Below are 15,213 nucleotides of genomic sequence, written 5' to 3' on the forward strand. Positions count from 1 at the left end.
TTTTCTTCTTTCTATTAATTCGCAAGAGCGGGTCCTTTCTCGCGGGGAGTTCCTTCCCGCTGCGACCGTCCGCTCTTGCTGAGTTATATAACTCGTACGTTTATACTCGTAACAGTCAGCCCCATGGGCCAGGTCTTGCGGTTATGTGTAGCTTCACGATGACAACAACAGACTGTCCTATTTTTACAAGACAGACATCATATACAACTGCTAGCAAAAAATAAAATCGGGCCATCCATTTCCCTGCTGTTGATGGCATCTCTGCTGCTATACGAGTACATACACTTGAAGAGGCGGACTAAACAAGGCTGCGTTGTTACACATCTCGGCACTTGTCCCACAGCTGTTTAAAACACACAGTTCGACAAACACCTCCTCCTTCCTTTTCACAACAGTGAGGCTGGTAATACTCGGGAGTACTATGTCCTCTAGGCTCTAGGCAAAAACGAAGAAATGGCAAAAAAAAAGCTGTACAGGATGCGAGGATCGAACTCGCGACCTTAGTGGACCCCGAACTGATGTGGGCACTACGTGATAACCTCTACACCAATCCTGCAATTGACATATTCTGCGGCAAAGAGTTGGAATCTATATCCGTCAAGGTGGAGGCTAGACCGAAGTTACAGCTACACGAGATATTCTTTATTCTGACATGAACGCTGCATTTCATGTTCGTCACCCTAGAATTGTCTCTAGATGGAGGGAACGTTGTAAAAGTGGTTCGTTGAAAGAGCACAATTCCGTAAGTGCGCCGACATCACCACATAGTACTTGGTTCGCCAACCAAGAAAGAAGAGGAAAAAAAAAGGGAAAAAAAAAGTACAGTAGAGGATCGGAAAGAACAGCGCCCCCTTCATACAGTCGAATAATGGCATCTCATGCAAAAACAAAAAAACAGGAAAAAAAACACCATTCCGAACCGGCAAATTCGTAGTAGCTGCCCAGGAAACAAACATCACACACATACATATATCTTCGCTCTCCCTCTCCCCCATCCTATAAAAGGTACAGGAAGAGAAAGAAAGCCAGAGAGGTAGGCAGAACGGACAGGAAAGAAAAGAAAAGCACAGTGACAGAAAAAGAAAGAAATGTACGTTTCATCATTATCCAAGAAGGATCTCAACATCCTCCTCCTTAGTCTGGTCATCCCAAGCCTTCTGGAGGATATGACCCAGACCGCGACGGTACGCCATGTCGCCGATGCGTTCAATCCAGAGGACATTGACAATGTCGACGAGCTCGTCCGGGCCGACGTTGGCCTTGTACTGCGCCTCGTTGAAGACGTGGGATCCTTTGCGCTCCGTGGCCGTGGAGATGGCGATGAATTCGAGGGCCTCGTCGCCCTCGTAGTTGGACGACTGGACGCCCAGCCAGCCGTCGTGGGCGCGGAACGAACCGGCCCAGCGGTTCTTGTGCGACCAGATGTTGCCCACGGCGACGGAGGGGTTCATGTCTGCGTCGCGCGGAGACAGGGTGGCGTCGTAGTCGACCTCGAAGAAGGCCGAGTCGGTGCGGAAGGCCAGCAGCGGGCCCGGCATGGCGACCTCGTTGGGCACGGACGGGTAGTCCCCGTCCTCAGGGGGGTCCTCGACGGGGATGGGGTACTTGAAGCGCGTCGTCTCCTCGCTGTCGTGCGTGAAGTACGACGACCCCCCGCTGCGCTCCCACCCGGGGGGCAGCGTCGCCCCAGCGTTGCGCCGCGACCGCAGCTCCCGGTATCGCAGACCGGAGCTATCCACCGGCACGTGGGTCGTGCGATTCGACACGGCCCACCGGATCGTCGGCTTCACCCTGAACATGATGTTCGACTGAAGCCTCTTGCCGCCCGTACTGCCCGCCGACTTGCCCGCCCGCTCGGCCGCGGTGTCGAGCAGGTAGTCGGCCGCGGCGCGCCACAGCGTCAGGTCCACCGCCACGCCGTCGAACCACCAGCCCATCCAGGACCACGACGGCAGGAACGGTCGGTTCGCGACGGCCCTCCGACGTATCGATGCCTGTGGCCGCCACAGCAGCGCAATGTCCAGGAACATGAGGGGCATGCCGTAGAGGAAGCCACCAGGGAATATGCGGGACAAGACGTTTGTCACGCTGGAGAAGGCGCGCACTGTGTCCTCGACCGACGTGACGCGGCGGGCGCTGTAGTCCATCGCTATGCGGGCGTACTCGTCCAGGTCGGGCCAGGGGGCATGGCGGTAGGCAAAGATGGCGTCTGAAAGCGTGCTGGTGCAGGTATCGCGGCGGGACGAACCGCGTGGGTGCCTCGTTGGGGTGCCTTCCCAGGTGTCGCAGTGGCACTGCCACGTTACGGCCTCCTCGAAGAAGTACACCCTCCGGCGCGAGTAAATACCTTCCTCGAGCGTCCAGCAGCGCGTGCTCCACTTGGACTGGCGCACGAGGTTGTCGTGGGCCCCCTTGGAGGGCGGCGTGGCGCTCTGGCTGGCTGGCCTGCGCGGGCGAATGGGCGCCAGGCCGTCGTGTATGGTGCCGTGGGCGGCCACGACGGTCAGGTAGGCGTTGGCAAAGATGTACGCGGCGCCGGCGATGTGGGCCTCGACCTCCTGGGCGTCGTCCTGCACCACACAGATCTTGTCCACCCACAGGTAGCGCAGCCCGACCTTGCGCGCCAGCCACATGGCGTCGATGACGGTTTGCGGGAGGTCGTCCTCCGGCAGGGCATCCTCAAAGACGTCGACGTTGTCCTTGACCAGCAGCCACGACGTGTCGTCGCTTCGGCGGCGGCGGTTGTGGTGGCTGACGGCCGATGTCGCTGGTGTGCCCAACGCGGTGGCGGCCGTAGTTGTGGTCGGGGCGCCGCTGGCACTCCAGACGTAGCTCAGCGCCACATAGCGGTTGGCAGGTTTGGCACGGACGAGGCATCGTTCGGCCGAGTCGATGAGCCAGACAGGTCGGAACGTGCCTGGGTCGGGGGCGGACGAGCTGGTTGCGCAGTGGTGGTCGTGCTCTCGGTTGCACGCGTCCAGCCACTCGCGGATGCGCGGCACGGGACTCCCACTGCCATTGCCGCCGCTGCTGCTGTGATGCTTGCCGCCGCTGCCACTCCCACCGGTGTGGGACTTGCTACCGACCAAGGAGCTGCGGCGGTCGAGAGAGGCGGTCGATGTGTCCCCTCGGGATCCCCTCAGGGACCCGAATAGTCGGCTGGTGATGCTGTTGCGCTTGTTGGAGCTTGAATCGCCGTGCGGCGATCTGCCCATACCTGCCATCTGAGCGTATGTGGGTGTAACGTGTGTCTGTGTGTCTGTGCAGGTCTGTGCGTAGAATGATGGGGTTCGTAGCAGGATGAGGAAAATATGACAGCAATGAACAATAGTAAGATCGGTTTTTCTTTTTCTCTTTCTTTGGGCGACGACCCTTCTTCGGTGTACACGGGCGTGGGGCAGGCTGTCAGTTTGCTCGACTGACCCACTAAAGCCTCGTGGGAGGAGGACGGGAGAAGGAAGGCCAAAAAAAAAAGAGAGGAACGAGGGGGCTGGAGATAGGTCGTTGTGTCGTGCAGGGATCTCTAGATGGATCGGAGCCCGATGGGTTCAGCGCTCACCGATGGCAGTTCGAGAGACGGTACGAACGTGATGCCCACCAATTGACGAGGCGAAGAGTCGGTGCTGCCCAAGTGTAACACGCGCTGCTGTCCGGCACGCGTGTGCCTCTCTCTTCTGCAGTATTTCCATGGCTTCCCCCTCCCCCCGTTCTCTCTGTACGGAAGTATTTGACAGCTCAAATCGTGGCGGCAGCGAATCAATGCGCCAGCTGTACTTGCAGCCTCGCTCATGCGTGCAACCCGAGAAATCGATCAATTGGAGCTATACGTGGTGATGGAAGTGAAAAGAAGAAGAAACGTAAATCCATGGAAAGAAACGAGACAAAAACAGACCATCCGGGATTATATTACTGTTACTACGGTAGGCAGGTAGCTCTCCTCTCTCTCCCTCCCCTTCCCTTCCTTTTCCTTGCTGAGCTTATTTAAGTACGTCGTAGCAGGAGCTTGGGGGGTGAAACGAAAAAAAAATAATAATTAAAATTCGCCGAGATAAAATGACGAACGGAAAATAAAATATTAAATAAGTCAGTAAAGAGTGAGACACACAGAAATGACAGAAAAGGTGCAAAATGTGATAAAAAACATCGATGCACCAGGGACTCGAACCCTGAGCCTTAGTCTTATGCTCCACCTTACACAAAGGTAGTAGGAGGACTACGCGCTACCATTGCGCCAGCGCACCAGATGGGAGAATTGCACTGATGGCGAGCTTTGCATAGTCAACTCTTATATTCATTCACCTAGGTGCATCCAGGTTGCCGTTATTTCTGTGCATTCTTCGTCCAAATAGCGATCTTACCCGTATTGCTACTCTCTCCCTCTCCTATTTACTCACTCCCCTTGCTACAGTGGCCACTCTGCAGCATCTTCGTTCCCATCGCCGTATTTGTTGGCCATGCTGGACACACCGCAACATGGCTAATCACGCAACTATCAAAGAGTAGCAAAGCGCGGTTGCCGCAATCGATACCCTTGAAAGACTTCCTTCTCTCCTTTCTTGCAGCCTATTACTCCGTAACCCCGTCCGATGTTTGAAGAAACTGGCGGTATCCTCCCAGGGTTGTTCATCCTTCCTTGCCTCTTCCGTGTGGCTCGTCTCGTCAACCCGATGCACACATACTCGTACATACGTGCATACACACATGCATACATACATACATACATACAGACAGACAGACAGACAGACAGACAGACAGACAGACAGACAGACAGACAGACAGACAGACAGACAGACAGACAGACAGACAGACAGACAGACANACAGACAGACAGACAGACAGACAGACAGACAGACAGACAGACAGACAGACAGACAGACAGACAGACAGACAGACAGACAGACAGACAGACAGACACGCACGCACACACACACACGCAACTTACAGGCCGCAAATCCCGATCATTTTTCCCTTTTGCGGTTGAAACGCTAAGTCTATTGATTCCTCATCTCTGCAGGGATGGAGCTCACGGCTTCACGCTAGGATCCACACCTCTCTGCCGCTCGTTGCTTCTACAGGCATTATTCCGTCTACTCTATTACAACCCCCAGGTGACCCCTTCCGTACTCTGTCTGGTGTGTAGGCGTAGGCAACGAGCATCCCTATTTTAAACTCGGCGCAGTACCGGCATTGGAGACTCTGGAGTCACAATATCATGTACCTGCTCTGTATAAAGAACAGGATTGGATGCCTCAGCGAGTGATTCCAGATCTCTAAGCGCCGCCCAGACTCTACTCGTACGAGGGAGATCCATTCATCGCCCCAAAGGTCAATGGAATCAAAAGAGCCACAATTCGAGACATAGGGGAGAGGAAGGGGGGGATCTGCCCGACAGCGAATGGGATAGAAGCAGGGGGGAAGTTTACTTTTCCTTTTCAAACGGCAGAACAATACGACATGTCCCGGGAACATCAACTCGTACGACGCACACATGCAAAAGACAAAAGACAAATGGGGAGAAAAAAGAGAGAAGGGGATGGAGAGATATTACATACGAATTCCTTGGCGAAAAAATAGAGACCTGGCCATGCTTATCTGCATGGGAAGAACAAAGACAAGGATCATCGGGCCTTCCTTCTATTCATAGCTGACAGTCGTACATGTTATATGAACACTTCAAATCACCGCATCAACCAATGGAACAGCTCGAGATTGACCACAAGGCAACACAACACGTAAGCCCAAGAGGAACATGAGAAGGGGAAGAAAAGAAAAGAAAAGAAAAGAAAAGAAAAGAAAAGAAAAGAAAAGAAAAGAGTATTAATAGAAATCATTGAGAAAGAGTTGGCTGACTTGCAGGCATACAGGAACGGGTACACCTAGGTGTACCTCAATAGCTGTACCTCAATACATGAATACGTACTACATACGAGTAGCTTGAGTCAACATCAAACATCATGTAATACGGGCTTCATGTACATCACACACGGCCCGCCAAGTCGCGGTCGATCCAGCGGAGAGCTTATTTCAACAGTGCCCCTCTCTGCCTGACTATTCCACAACTTCCCATAGGTTACCCCGGAACTTTAGTCTCGGCTGATGATTCCTCATTACTCCGCACTATTGTATGTACGTACTCTGTTCCCCTTACGCCGACGACCCAACCAAGCAAAGATGCAGAGACTTTCGCGAAAGAATTAAAAAATCCTCTACGTCTTACGAGTAGGTTGACCCGTGGGTAAGAGGGGAGGTGTGACGTTTCCGGCGTACAGCAGCCATTGATCATTGTACGACGTTGTAATCATACATGCACGACTAGAGAATGTTACGGGCAATATTGATGCAGGTGGTTACTACTACTAGTAGTCTGGGCCTGGAAGTATTCATCTTGTCTGTACGTGTGTGTACATCGTCGTCACTCTCTTGTAATATTGCAGTGAGACGGAGGCCACTCTCGTAGGGCGTCCCTGGGTTTCTTCTGTGTTCATCTTCTTTGCTTGCCTCCATCCTTCATCGCTAACTCTGCCCGAGTCCATCTCTACCTTGGTCCCATCTAGGCCCGCAAGCAGTAAAGAGCTCATATGCAGACGTGCCGATACTGCTTACTACTCGTAGCCGTACGCATCATGGTACGTAATACTCTCTGGCATCGATTCTGGGGATTCCCAAGCTTCGGCAACCCAAGGATTCGGTGGGACCGGCGTACCCCATCAAAAGAACGACGATGGCAACATCCATCGGGTCATTCTATATGTAGCAATGTTAAATTAGCACCTGGGGTACCCTGCTTTCGTCTTGACCAGTCCTAGTCTCCCATCTATCTCCTGCTTTCTTGGCCCTATGGAAACACTGCCATTATTAATGGCAAATCACTCGTCACCTCACGCGCCAGCTCCGCTCTTCTCTAGCCTTAGCAATCTTTTCCCATCACGGCACTTGCTGGATTCCATCTTCCCGGAAAGGCTATGAAGCATTATGATTAGTACATGTACGGATATACTACTAGTAGTATATCACTACTCGTCGTCTACGCAACTCTGTATGAGTGGGACAGCGATATGCCAAGACACCTTGGCTCTCCCCCCTCCTCCTAACGATATGTTCCATGTACCTGCGGATGATCCAAGTCATGTCCTCTACCAGCTAACACCATTTTCCAGACGTGTCATAGTGCAGGGAAGCTAGCCCGGTGTGAGAAACCGCCGTTACATCAGTATGGATTTGGTGAGCTCAGGTGGCGGCTTCCAGGAGCATGGTAGGGGGCCCGGGTGCCAATGCTTTTCTCTCATGCTCCTTCTTCAAGGCTTCGCTTAACCGGGTTCTCTGTCAAATGCTCTGTGATGAGAACTATTATGCCTCCCAGAGCCGTAATTGGTCCCCGCTTGGGTGTGGATGGGGGACGGATTCGATCTCTGGCAGATATTGCCAGAAGAAGTCGTGACCGCACACACGGCAGGTACAAATGGGCTGTGACTGACTGAGACCTTTTGTTTCCAGCCAGAACTACTAATACAGCCCTATTACCCCATACTGCTCCCGGGAAGTTTCTTCTTTTTCCCTGTTCCCTTTCTTCTTCCATCCATCTCACTCCTGTTTCATTCCTGTTTGTTTACTCCCCGGACCTGCATGTAATACACGACGGTTCTTGATCGTCTCACTACTACCTGATCCCTCCTCGTCCGACCTTCATCACCGCTCCCCCTCCTACCCTTTGCTTCCTATTTGGACCATACGCACATATTGGCCATGCTTCACTCGGCGGTACTGGTCATGTCCATCGGACTGGCTGGCCTGGCGCAGGCACAATGTCCCTTTGCCAGTATGGGTAGCCTGAATGATGGCTCCATCAGGGACCACCTCGCTCAGTTCGAGGTCGACGACTCAGAAGGCTTCATGACCTCTGACGTTGGTGGGCCGATTGAGGAGCAGGAGCTGCTCGTTGCTGGTGACCGTGGCCCTACCCTTCTGGAGGACTTCATTTTCCGCCAGAAGATGCAGCACTTTGACCATGAGAGGGTGATGCAGACCCCCCGGGACCCAGTCGTAGACGAATACTCTTGCTAACGTGGATCCTAACTGCAGGTCCCCGAGAGGGTCGTCCACGCTCGTGGTGCTGGCGCTCACGGCACCTTTACCAGCTACGGCGACTTCAGCAACATCACCGGTGCTAGCTTCCTGTCCAAGAAGGGAAAAAAGACTCCCGCCTTTCTTCGCTTCTCTACTGTCGCCGGTTCCAGAGGCAGCGCTGATACCGCTCGTGATGTTCACGGCTTCGCCATACGACTGTAAGTATATGCATATAACTCTGCCCTTTCGACCCAGGAGGTGGTAGACGAGGGCTAACACCTGCACAGCTACACGGACGAGGGAAACTTTGACATTGTCGGCAACAACATCCCCGTCTTCTTCATCCAGACTGCCGCCCAGTTCCCGGACCTGATCCATTCCGTGAAGCCCGAGCCCGACCGCGAGATTCCCCAGGCCGCGACCGCCCACGACACTGCCTGGGACTACTTCAGCCAGCAGACTACGACGCTCCACACCCTTTTTTGGGCCATGGCTGGCTACGGAATCCCCCGAAGCTTCCGTCACATGGTGCGTGCCCCTCTGGGAAGACCCTGTTCGTGACAATTTGGCTGACTTGCCGACATTAGGATGGCTTTGGCGTGCACGCGTACCGATTCGTGACAGACGAGGGAGTCTCCAGATTTGTCAAGTTCCACTGGAAGACCCAGCAAGGCAGGGCCAGTCTCGTCTGGGATGAGGCGCAGAACACTGCTGGAAAGAATGCCGATTTCCACCGCCAGGACCTGTGGGATGCCATTGAGTCTGGGAACTACCCCGAGTGGGAGCTCAACGTCCAGATCATTGACGAGGACAAGGCTCTTGCCTATGGCTTCGACATCCTGGACCCCACCAAGATTGTCCCCGAAGAGTATGCGCCTCTGCAACCCCTCGGCATGCTCAGGTTGGACACGAACCCGACCAACTACTTTGCCGAGACTGAGCAGATCATGGTAAGAGACACATGCCATGTCCCCCTCAGCTGGTGGTTTTCCAATACCGAGAGACTAACACTTTTGACAAATGACAGTTCCAACCCGGACACATTGTGCGCGGCGTTGACTTCACCGAGGACCCTCTGTTGCAGGGTCGTCTCTTCTCGTACCTCGACACGCAGCTGAGCCGCAACGGTGGCCCCAACTTTGAGCAGCTCCCCATCAACCGGCCTGTCGTTCCAATCCACAACAACAACCGCGACGGCATGGGCCAGACCATCATCCACAAGAACACAGCTGCTTGTAAGTCGAAGATGATGTTGGCCCCATCCACCTCGTCGTCACTGTGGTGTGGTGCGGTGACTGACCAGTAGCAGACTCTCCCAACACTGTCAACAAGGGCTACCCCAAGCAGGCTGACCAGAAGAATGGCCGCGGCTTCTTCACCGCGCCCACTCGCAAGGCTTCGGGCTCGCTCGTGCGCGAGCGCCCTTCGACCTTTGCCGACCACTGGTCGCAGCCACGGCTGTTCTACAACTCCCTCAGCAAGATTGAGCAGCAGTTCCTCATCGACGCCATCCGCTTCGAGACCAGCCAGGTCAGCCCGGGCATCCAGGAGAACGTGATCAAGCAGCTCAACAAGGTCAGCCACGACATTGCCGTACGCGTCGCCTCAGCTCTCGGCCAGGAGGCTCCCGAGGCCGACCCGACCTACTACCACGACAACACGACGGTGGGCATCAGCATCTTTGGGCACAAGCTCCCGAGCATCGCCACGCTCAAGGTCGGCATCCTGGCCTCGAATAGCGGCAGCTGCAACTTGTCCCAGGCCACGGATCTGAAGAAGGCATTTGCCGCGGAGAACGTCACGGCCACCATCGTCGCCGAGACACTGGGAGACGGCGTCGACCTGACGTACTCGGCCGCCTCGGCTGTCGCCTTTGACGGCACCATCGTCGTTGACTGCGTCGACAAGCTGTTTGACGTATCGGCCAAGCCCTCCCTCTTCCCCCCCCGTCGCCCCACCCAGCTCGTGACCGACAGCTACAACTGGGGCAAGCCCATCGGATTCCTTGGCGACGGCGACGTCGCCATGAAGGCTGCCGATGTGCCTGCCGGACCTGGTGTGTACGTGTCCAGGAAGACGGCTGACATTGTCAACGACTTCAAGGATGGACTTGCCACGTTCAAGTTTACCAACCGCTTTGCTACGGATGGCGACGAATGAAGTTCGGAGCGTTGATTATCCATGTTTGTTCTTGTGCGTGCGTTTCGAGTATGAGGTGAGACGAGGAGATTGGGAAAAAAAAAATGAAAGCATTGCCGGTGGGTCACCCTTCTGACTTGCTGTCAATATCCTTGCGTTGGTTCGATTGTATATAGTTCTTGGTCCTATAATAATAATCACTTTTTACTTCTTCTTTTTCATCCTATTGACTGTTGTTCCATGTTGGGACGTTCTTCTCCGTTAGATATTTATCATTGAACATTTTGTATCGATGATGTTCGTTTCCCTTTTTTTTGAAAAAAAAAATGATGCCCTGATATCAATATGTGATCCCCCCCCCCTTTCTACTTCCTCTTGTCGAATATTTTGATAGTAGGTGCTCTTCATTGAATGTTTTGTATTAGATTGTATTCGCTTCATTGAACATTTTTGTATTAAATTTATTGTTTTGTATGTAATTAACAATAGCACAATGAGTATTATTATTTTTTTGTACAACGTCCTGACCAACTTAGACGTCGCCCACCATCCTTGACCCAGATGCCAACGCCTGCCGACCCCGCCCCCTTTGTTTTGTGTCATGTATTCACATTCCGACGTGCTCATTACAAACAAGGTTGAGAGGAGACGTGGTTGACCCAGGAAAGTGTGAAAAAGGAGAGAGACAGAGAGAGAGAGAGAGAGAGAAAAGAGAGAGAGTTTTAACCACGGGTAGTCTGCTTCTTCTGCGACTTGCGCTGCTCCCTCTCCCTCTCCCTCTCAAGGTACTTCTTCTGAGCCTTGGCGTCGAGGGCGGCGAGCTCGGCGTCACGCTTGGCCTTCTTTGCCTTTTCGCGCTCCAGGAGGCGCTCCTCGTTCTTCTCCTCCTCTGCGGCCTTGCGGAGCTCCTTGGACATGTGGTCACGGGTGGCGCGGACCTTGCGGAGGACCTCGGGGCGGAAACGGGCGGACTGGACGAGCTGGTCGGGCATGCGGACGGCGTAGTCGACGAGGGGGATGAGGCCGGCGTAGTCGTTGGAGGCGGGAACGCGGTACTTGAGGAGGACGCGCTTGCTGGGGGAGGACTCGCCAAGCGTCTTGGGGCGGGAGTCGGGCTGGTCGGTGACGATGAGGTAGTCGAACAGTTCGCCGGCCGACTCGACGGCGGCGATGAGCTCGGGTGTGAGGAGCGTGTTCGTGATCTCGGCGCTCTCGGCCATGACAGTCAGCCAGCTGGGGAGCTGGGAATTGTCCTTTGTCGAGGTGAGGGAGAGGTCGTAGCGCGTCTCGCGGAGCTGCTGCATGCCTGACTTGTTGACCAGGGCCCAGACGAAGGAGTCGTAGGTGCTGCTGCTGCCGGTGCCGGCTCTGCTGCCGCGGCCGGCCACCTCGGACGCGCCGGGGATGGACGGGACCGTCTGACTCTCCTTGCCGTCAAAGGGGTAGATGAAGGCCTCGACAGTGTCGGTGGGCGCCGGGAACGTCGACTCCCAGAAGAACGAGGCCACCGTCTCGATAATGCTGATGAAGGGGTTGAAGCGCTTCTGCAGCGTGATCTTGAAGTCGGCAAACGCGATGTTCTGGCGGCCCGTGGCGTACGTGGCGAACTCGAAGAGCGACATTTCCTTGAGCAGGCTGTCCGCGTTGACCCGGTCGCCATCGTCCATGTTGGGGATGCCGCTGAAGCCCACCAGCGCGAACTGGCTGGTTAGCGTGGGCGTGTGCGCGCGCATCCAGGCCTTGGCCTTGTTGCGGTTGACGCGCGACCCGATGAGGTGCACCACCAGGATGACCAGACCGACGATGAGCACCAGCCCCTCGCTCTTGAACTCGGACAGTGAGTGGCGCTCGTGCACATTGTACCACGCCGTCCAGGGGACAGCCGGAGCAGAAGAACCGGCAGCGGCAGCGGTGGCGGCAGCGGCGGCGGCGGCGGCAGTGTTGTCGACCGGGGAGGCGGCGGTAGCACCACTAGCAAAGTCGGCAAAGTCTTGACAGCACAGATTTATACGTCAGCCATTGGGTTGGAGATCGGGGGGGTGGGCATGAGGAGAGATGATGTGGTGCATTGCATCGCATTGAGGGCTAAAAAAAAAAAGAGAAAGGGAGCGAAGGCACCGACTTACCTGCATTGGGATCGGCTGCGGGCTGGGCAGCTGCGTCCTTGGAGCCACCGAACAAGTTCTTGAACAGGTCCGCCATGATGGAAAGCTTGTCACGCTGGCGAATTGACGAGGTTGTGCTGGTGATGGGGTAAGGTTGATGGAGTGGGCGATGAGGGGAGGAGAAGCGAACGGGTGGTGGTCGGGTGGATTTCCCCAAGGGCCCTTGGCTTTGGAGACGTGGCGTGCTCCGGCTCGTAGAAATTCGAGGAAGCTCAAGGGTACCACAGGGCTAATGGTTAGGTACTGGAGGTACAGATTACAGAGAGCTCTGCTGGAGAGAGATAAGGTTAGCTGTAATCTGTAATCTGTAATCTGTACGGAGTAAATTTTACACCTAGCTGCTCACTTACCCTGTACATATAATAGTGGCATTCGACCGTTGATATAAATAGCTGAGTCTGATGGGAAAATGGAGAATGTTGCAAGGATCATGAATGAATATATTCTGGTATGGAACATTGGGTAATGATTGATGGCGAGTCGCCCTTTCTAGCCTGAACATGTCGATTGGTTGAGCCCATGTGATACATAGATCGATCTTGACGGTGATGTCAAGGAACTCCGCATCTGCTATCGCTGCTGAGTGTGTTTCGCACTTAGCGACAGCAGCTACATAATACTGGTATACACACTGGTATACATATCCCTAACACATCTACCGTAAACACTGCACCGTAATAGGATGTACCGACACAAACTCACGATAAACCAATCATTTCGTGCATCAGTGATGCTGCGTCGACGCCTGTATTCCAAAACCAAGAGTGGTGCACTCTGACCTGATGGGGAGGGTGCCGTTGCCCTGTCAACCACAGACCCTTGCTCGATTCGAATCTCACCTCGATCAAACAAATGACCGAATGCTCGTGTGATGTCTGCCGGTACTCATGGATGATATTTGAAGAAGCACCGTCTATCAAGGAAAGAGGCATCAGCAGCTCGAGAGCTATGCGAAAATGAACCGTACATCCTCAACCCAGAAATATGGTAAGAGGTCGACGCGCACCAAGGGCGAACGCCTCCTTGCCGAGCTGCCCCAGAGCCCGCTGAGGAAGAAACCGGAGACCGTAAAGACCATGAACGTCAAGAAGAAGGACGCCATCGCATCTGTGACGGAGGGGCTATCTGCCATCACTATAGCCGACGGGAATGGAGAGCACAGTCAGCAGTATCTCCGGAGGAATGTTCCGGTAAAAAATGTCCAGGGCCGGCAGCCATCGCCATCGCCATCGCCATCGCCATCGCCCTCACCGTCGCGAGTGGCAGGAGAGCAGGAGCAGGAGACGGAGAGGACGGAGGACGTGCAGAAACGACGGCAAAAACCGGCGGTGCAGTCGGAAGAGCTCCGTGACGACACCCTGCGCACGTTGACATGGGACGACGTGTGCCCCCCCGGCGATCGCATTGTCAAGATTGCCGAGGCGTCGTACGCAGAGGTGTACCGCGTGACCAACGATCGCGGCACCAGCATCATCAAGGTGATGCGGCTGGAGTCGCCAATCAAGGCGCAGACCAAGACGCAGGAGAGGTCGGGGCTGGTGGACGAGACGCCCCGCTCCGACGCCGAGATCCAGGGCGAGCTACGCATATCCGAGTGGCTGGCTGATATCCCCGGATTCGTCATGTACAAGGAGCGCTACACGGTGCAGGGCAAGACGACAAAGGGACTGCTCGAGACGCACCAGGCCTTCCAGCGGAGGATGAAGAGGCAGGACCCGGGGAGGGCGCAGTTCTACCCCTCGCCGAGCCGCTATCTCGACGACACGAAGTTCCTCGTCGTCGAGCTGGGAGATGCGGGGACGGCCTTGGAGGATTGGAAGCTGACGACGGAGAGCCAGCTGTGGGATATCTTCCTTCTCGAGGCCATCGCCCTGGCCAGGGCTGAGGATCTTGCCATGTTTGAGGTTTGCACAGCCCTTCCCCATCACCCCCTTCTACCTTCCCCGCCTCGTCTAGAGGGCCTCTATCCTGCTCATCTGCGGCTGACATGCGGAACCGACCAGCATCGCGACCTCCACGAGGGAAACCTGTGCATCAAGCAGCTGACCCCGCCGACAGAGCGGGACCCAGCAACGGCAGCAGCTGGCGGCCCCCATTTCGGCTACTCGGGCCTCGACATCACCATCCTAGACTACGGGCTTTCGAGGGCCGAGGATCTGAGCGTCGACTTCGCCAAGCCCGTGGCCTACGACCTGGAGCGTGACCTGAGCCTATTCACCAGCGACCACGCGCCCCAGTGCAAGGTGTACCGCCAGATGCGATCGTTCCTCCTCCGCGCGGACCGCAAGTGTCTCCCAGCCGAGGAGCACGACACACCCTACGCCCAGGGGGTGGACGGCCCGCTGTCGTGGGAGGCGTATGCGCCCTACACGAATGTCCTGTGGCTGGCCTACCTGTACGAGTATCTCGTGGGTAACTTTAGAGGGGACAGGCACCAGCTGGCCAGCTTCAAGAAGGAGACGAGACGCATGTGGAGGTATCTCGACCCGGAGGCTCCGGACAGCACGCCCTGCTTCGAGTGCGCCGGTGACATCGTCTGCTTCGCCGTTGAGAGCGGCTGGATCAGGGAAGACCAGCTCATGGAGGGGGAGTCCATGTTGGCGAGAGATGTGGAGGAGCCGGTGGAGGTTGTGAGGTCCTCACCGAGGAGACGACAGACCGGGCGTGTCTGATCCTCCCTCTATCCCCAGCTGTGTCAACTAGGCGCGCCTTGTTATATATCACTGTACATGTATGTATCTTACGACCGTCCCTTTTTTTTTAGATTTTTTTTTTCCATCGATATGTTCTAGCGGGGGGTTTGGGGTTCACTACGGGTTTCATACGGCATCGAGAGCTTTGTAGC

General features: G+C 55.2%; 4 protein-coding genes across 4 annotated transcripts; 2 read left to right on the plus strand and 2 right to left on the minus strand.

Moving 5' to 3' along the window:
• Positions 1-1,103: 1,103 nt before the first annotated feature.
• Positions 1,104-3,215, minus strand: GMORB2_2267 (Heterokaryon incompatibility protein (HET); the record flags this gene model as incomplete). The annotated part of the gene is made up of 1 exon (XM_035464247.1): positions 1,104-3,215. The coding sequence occupies one exon, from the start codon at positions 3,213-3,215 to the stop codon at positions 1,104-1,106; it is 2,112 nt and encodes a 703-aa protein (XP_035319957.1).
• A 4,552-nt stretch (positions 3,216-7,767) lies between these two features.
• GMORB2_2268 (catalase) lies at positions 7,768-10,224 on the plus strand (the record flags this gene model as incomplete). Its single annotated transcript, XM_035464248.1, has 6 exons — positions 7,768-8,013; positions 8,080-8,282; positions 8,352-8,592; positions 8,652-9,014; positions 9,092-9,299; positions 9,374-10,224. 6 exons carry the CDS (start codon positions 7,768-7,770, stop codon positions 10,222-10,224), a joined length of 2,112 nt encoding a protein of 703 aa, XP_035319958.1.
• A 701-nt stretch (positions 10,225-10,925) lies between these two features.
• Positions 10,926-12,405, minus strand: GMORB2_2269 (Protein of unknown function (DUF1682); the record flags this gene model as incomplete). The annotated part of the gene is made up of 2 exons (XM_035464249.1): positions 10,926-12,193; positions 12,330-12,405. 2 exons carry the CDS (start codon positions 12,403-12,405, stop codon positions 10,926-10,928), a joined length of 1,344 nt encoding a protein of 447 aa, XP_035319959.1.
• A 919-nt stretch (positions 12,406-13,324) lies between these two features.
• Positions 13,325-15,040, plus strand: GMORB2_2270 (serine/threonine-protein kinase haspin; the record flags this gene model as incomplete). Its single annotated transcript, XM_035464250.1, has 1 exon — positions 13,325-15,040. One exon carries the CDS (start codon positions 13,325-13,327, stop codon positions 15,038-15,040), a length of 1,716 nt encoding a protein of 571 aa, XP_035319960.1.
• Positions 15,041-15,213: the final 173 nt, after the last annotated feature.

The sequence above is a fragment of the Geosmithia morbida genome (assembly GCF_012550715.1).
Source record: "Geosmithia morbida isolate 1262 chromosome Unknown scaffold_12, whole genome shotgun sequence".
NCBI lineage: Eukaryota > Fungi > Ascomycota > Sordariomycetes > Hypocreales > Bionectriaceae > Geosmithia > Geosmithia morbida.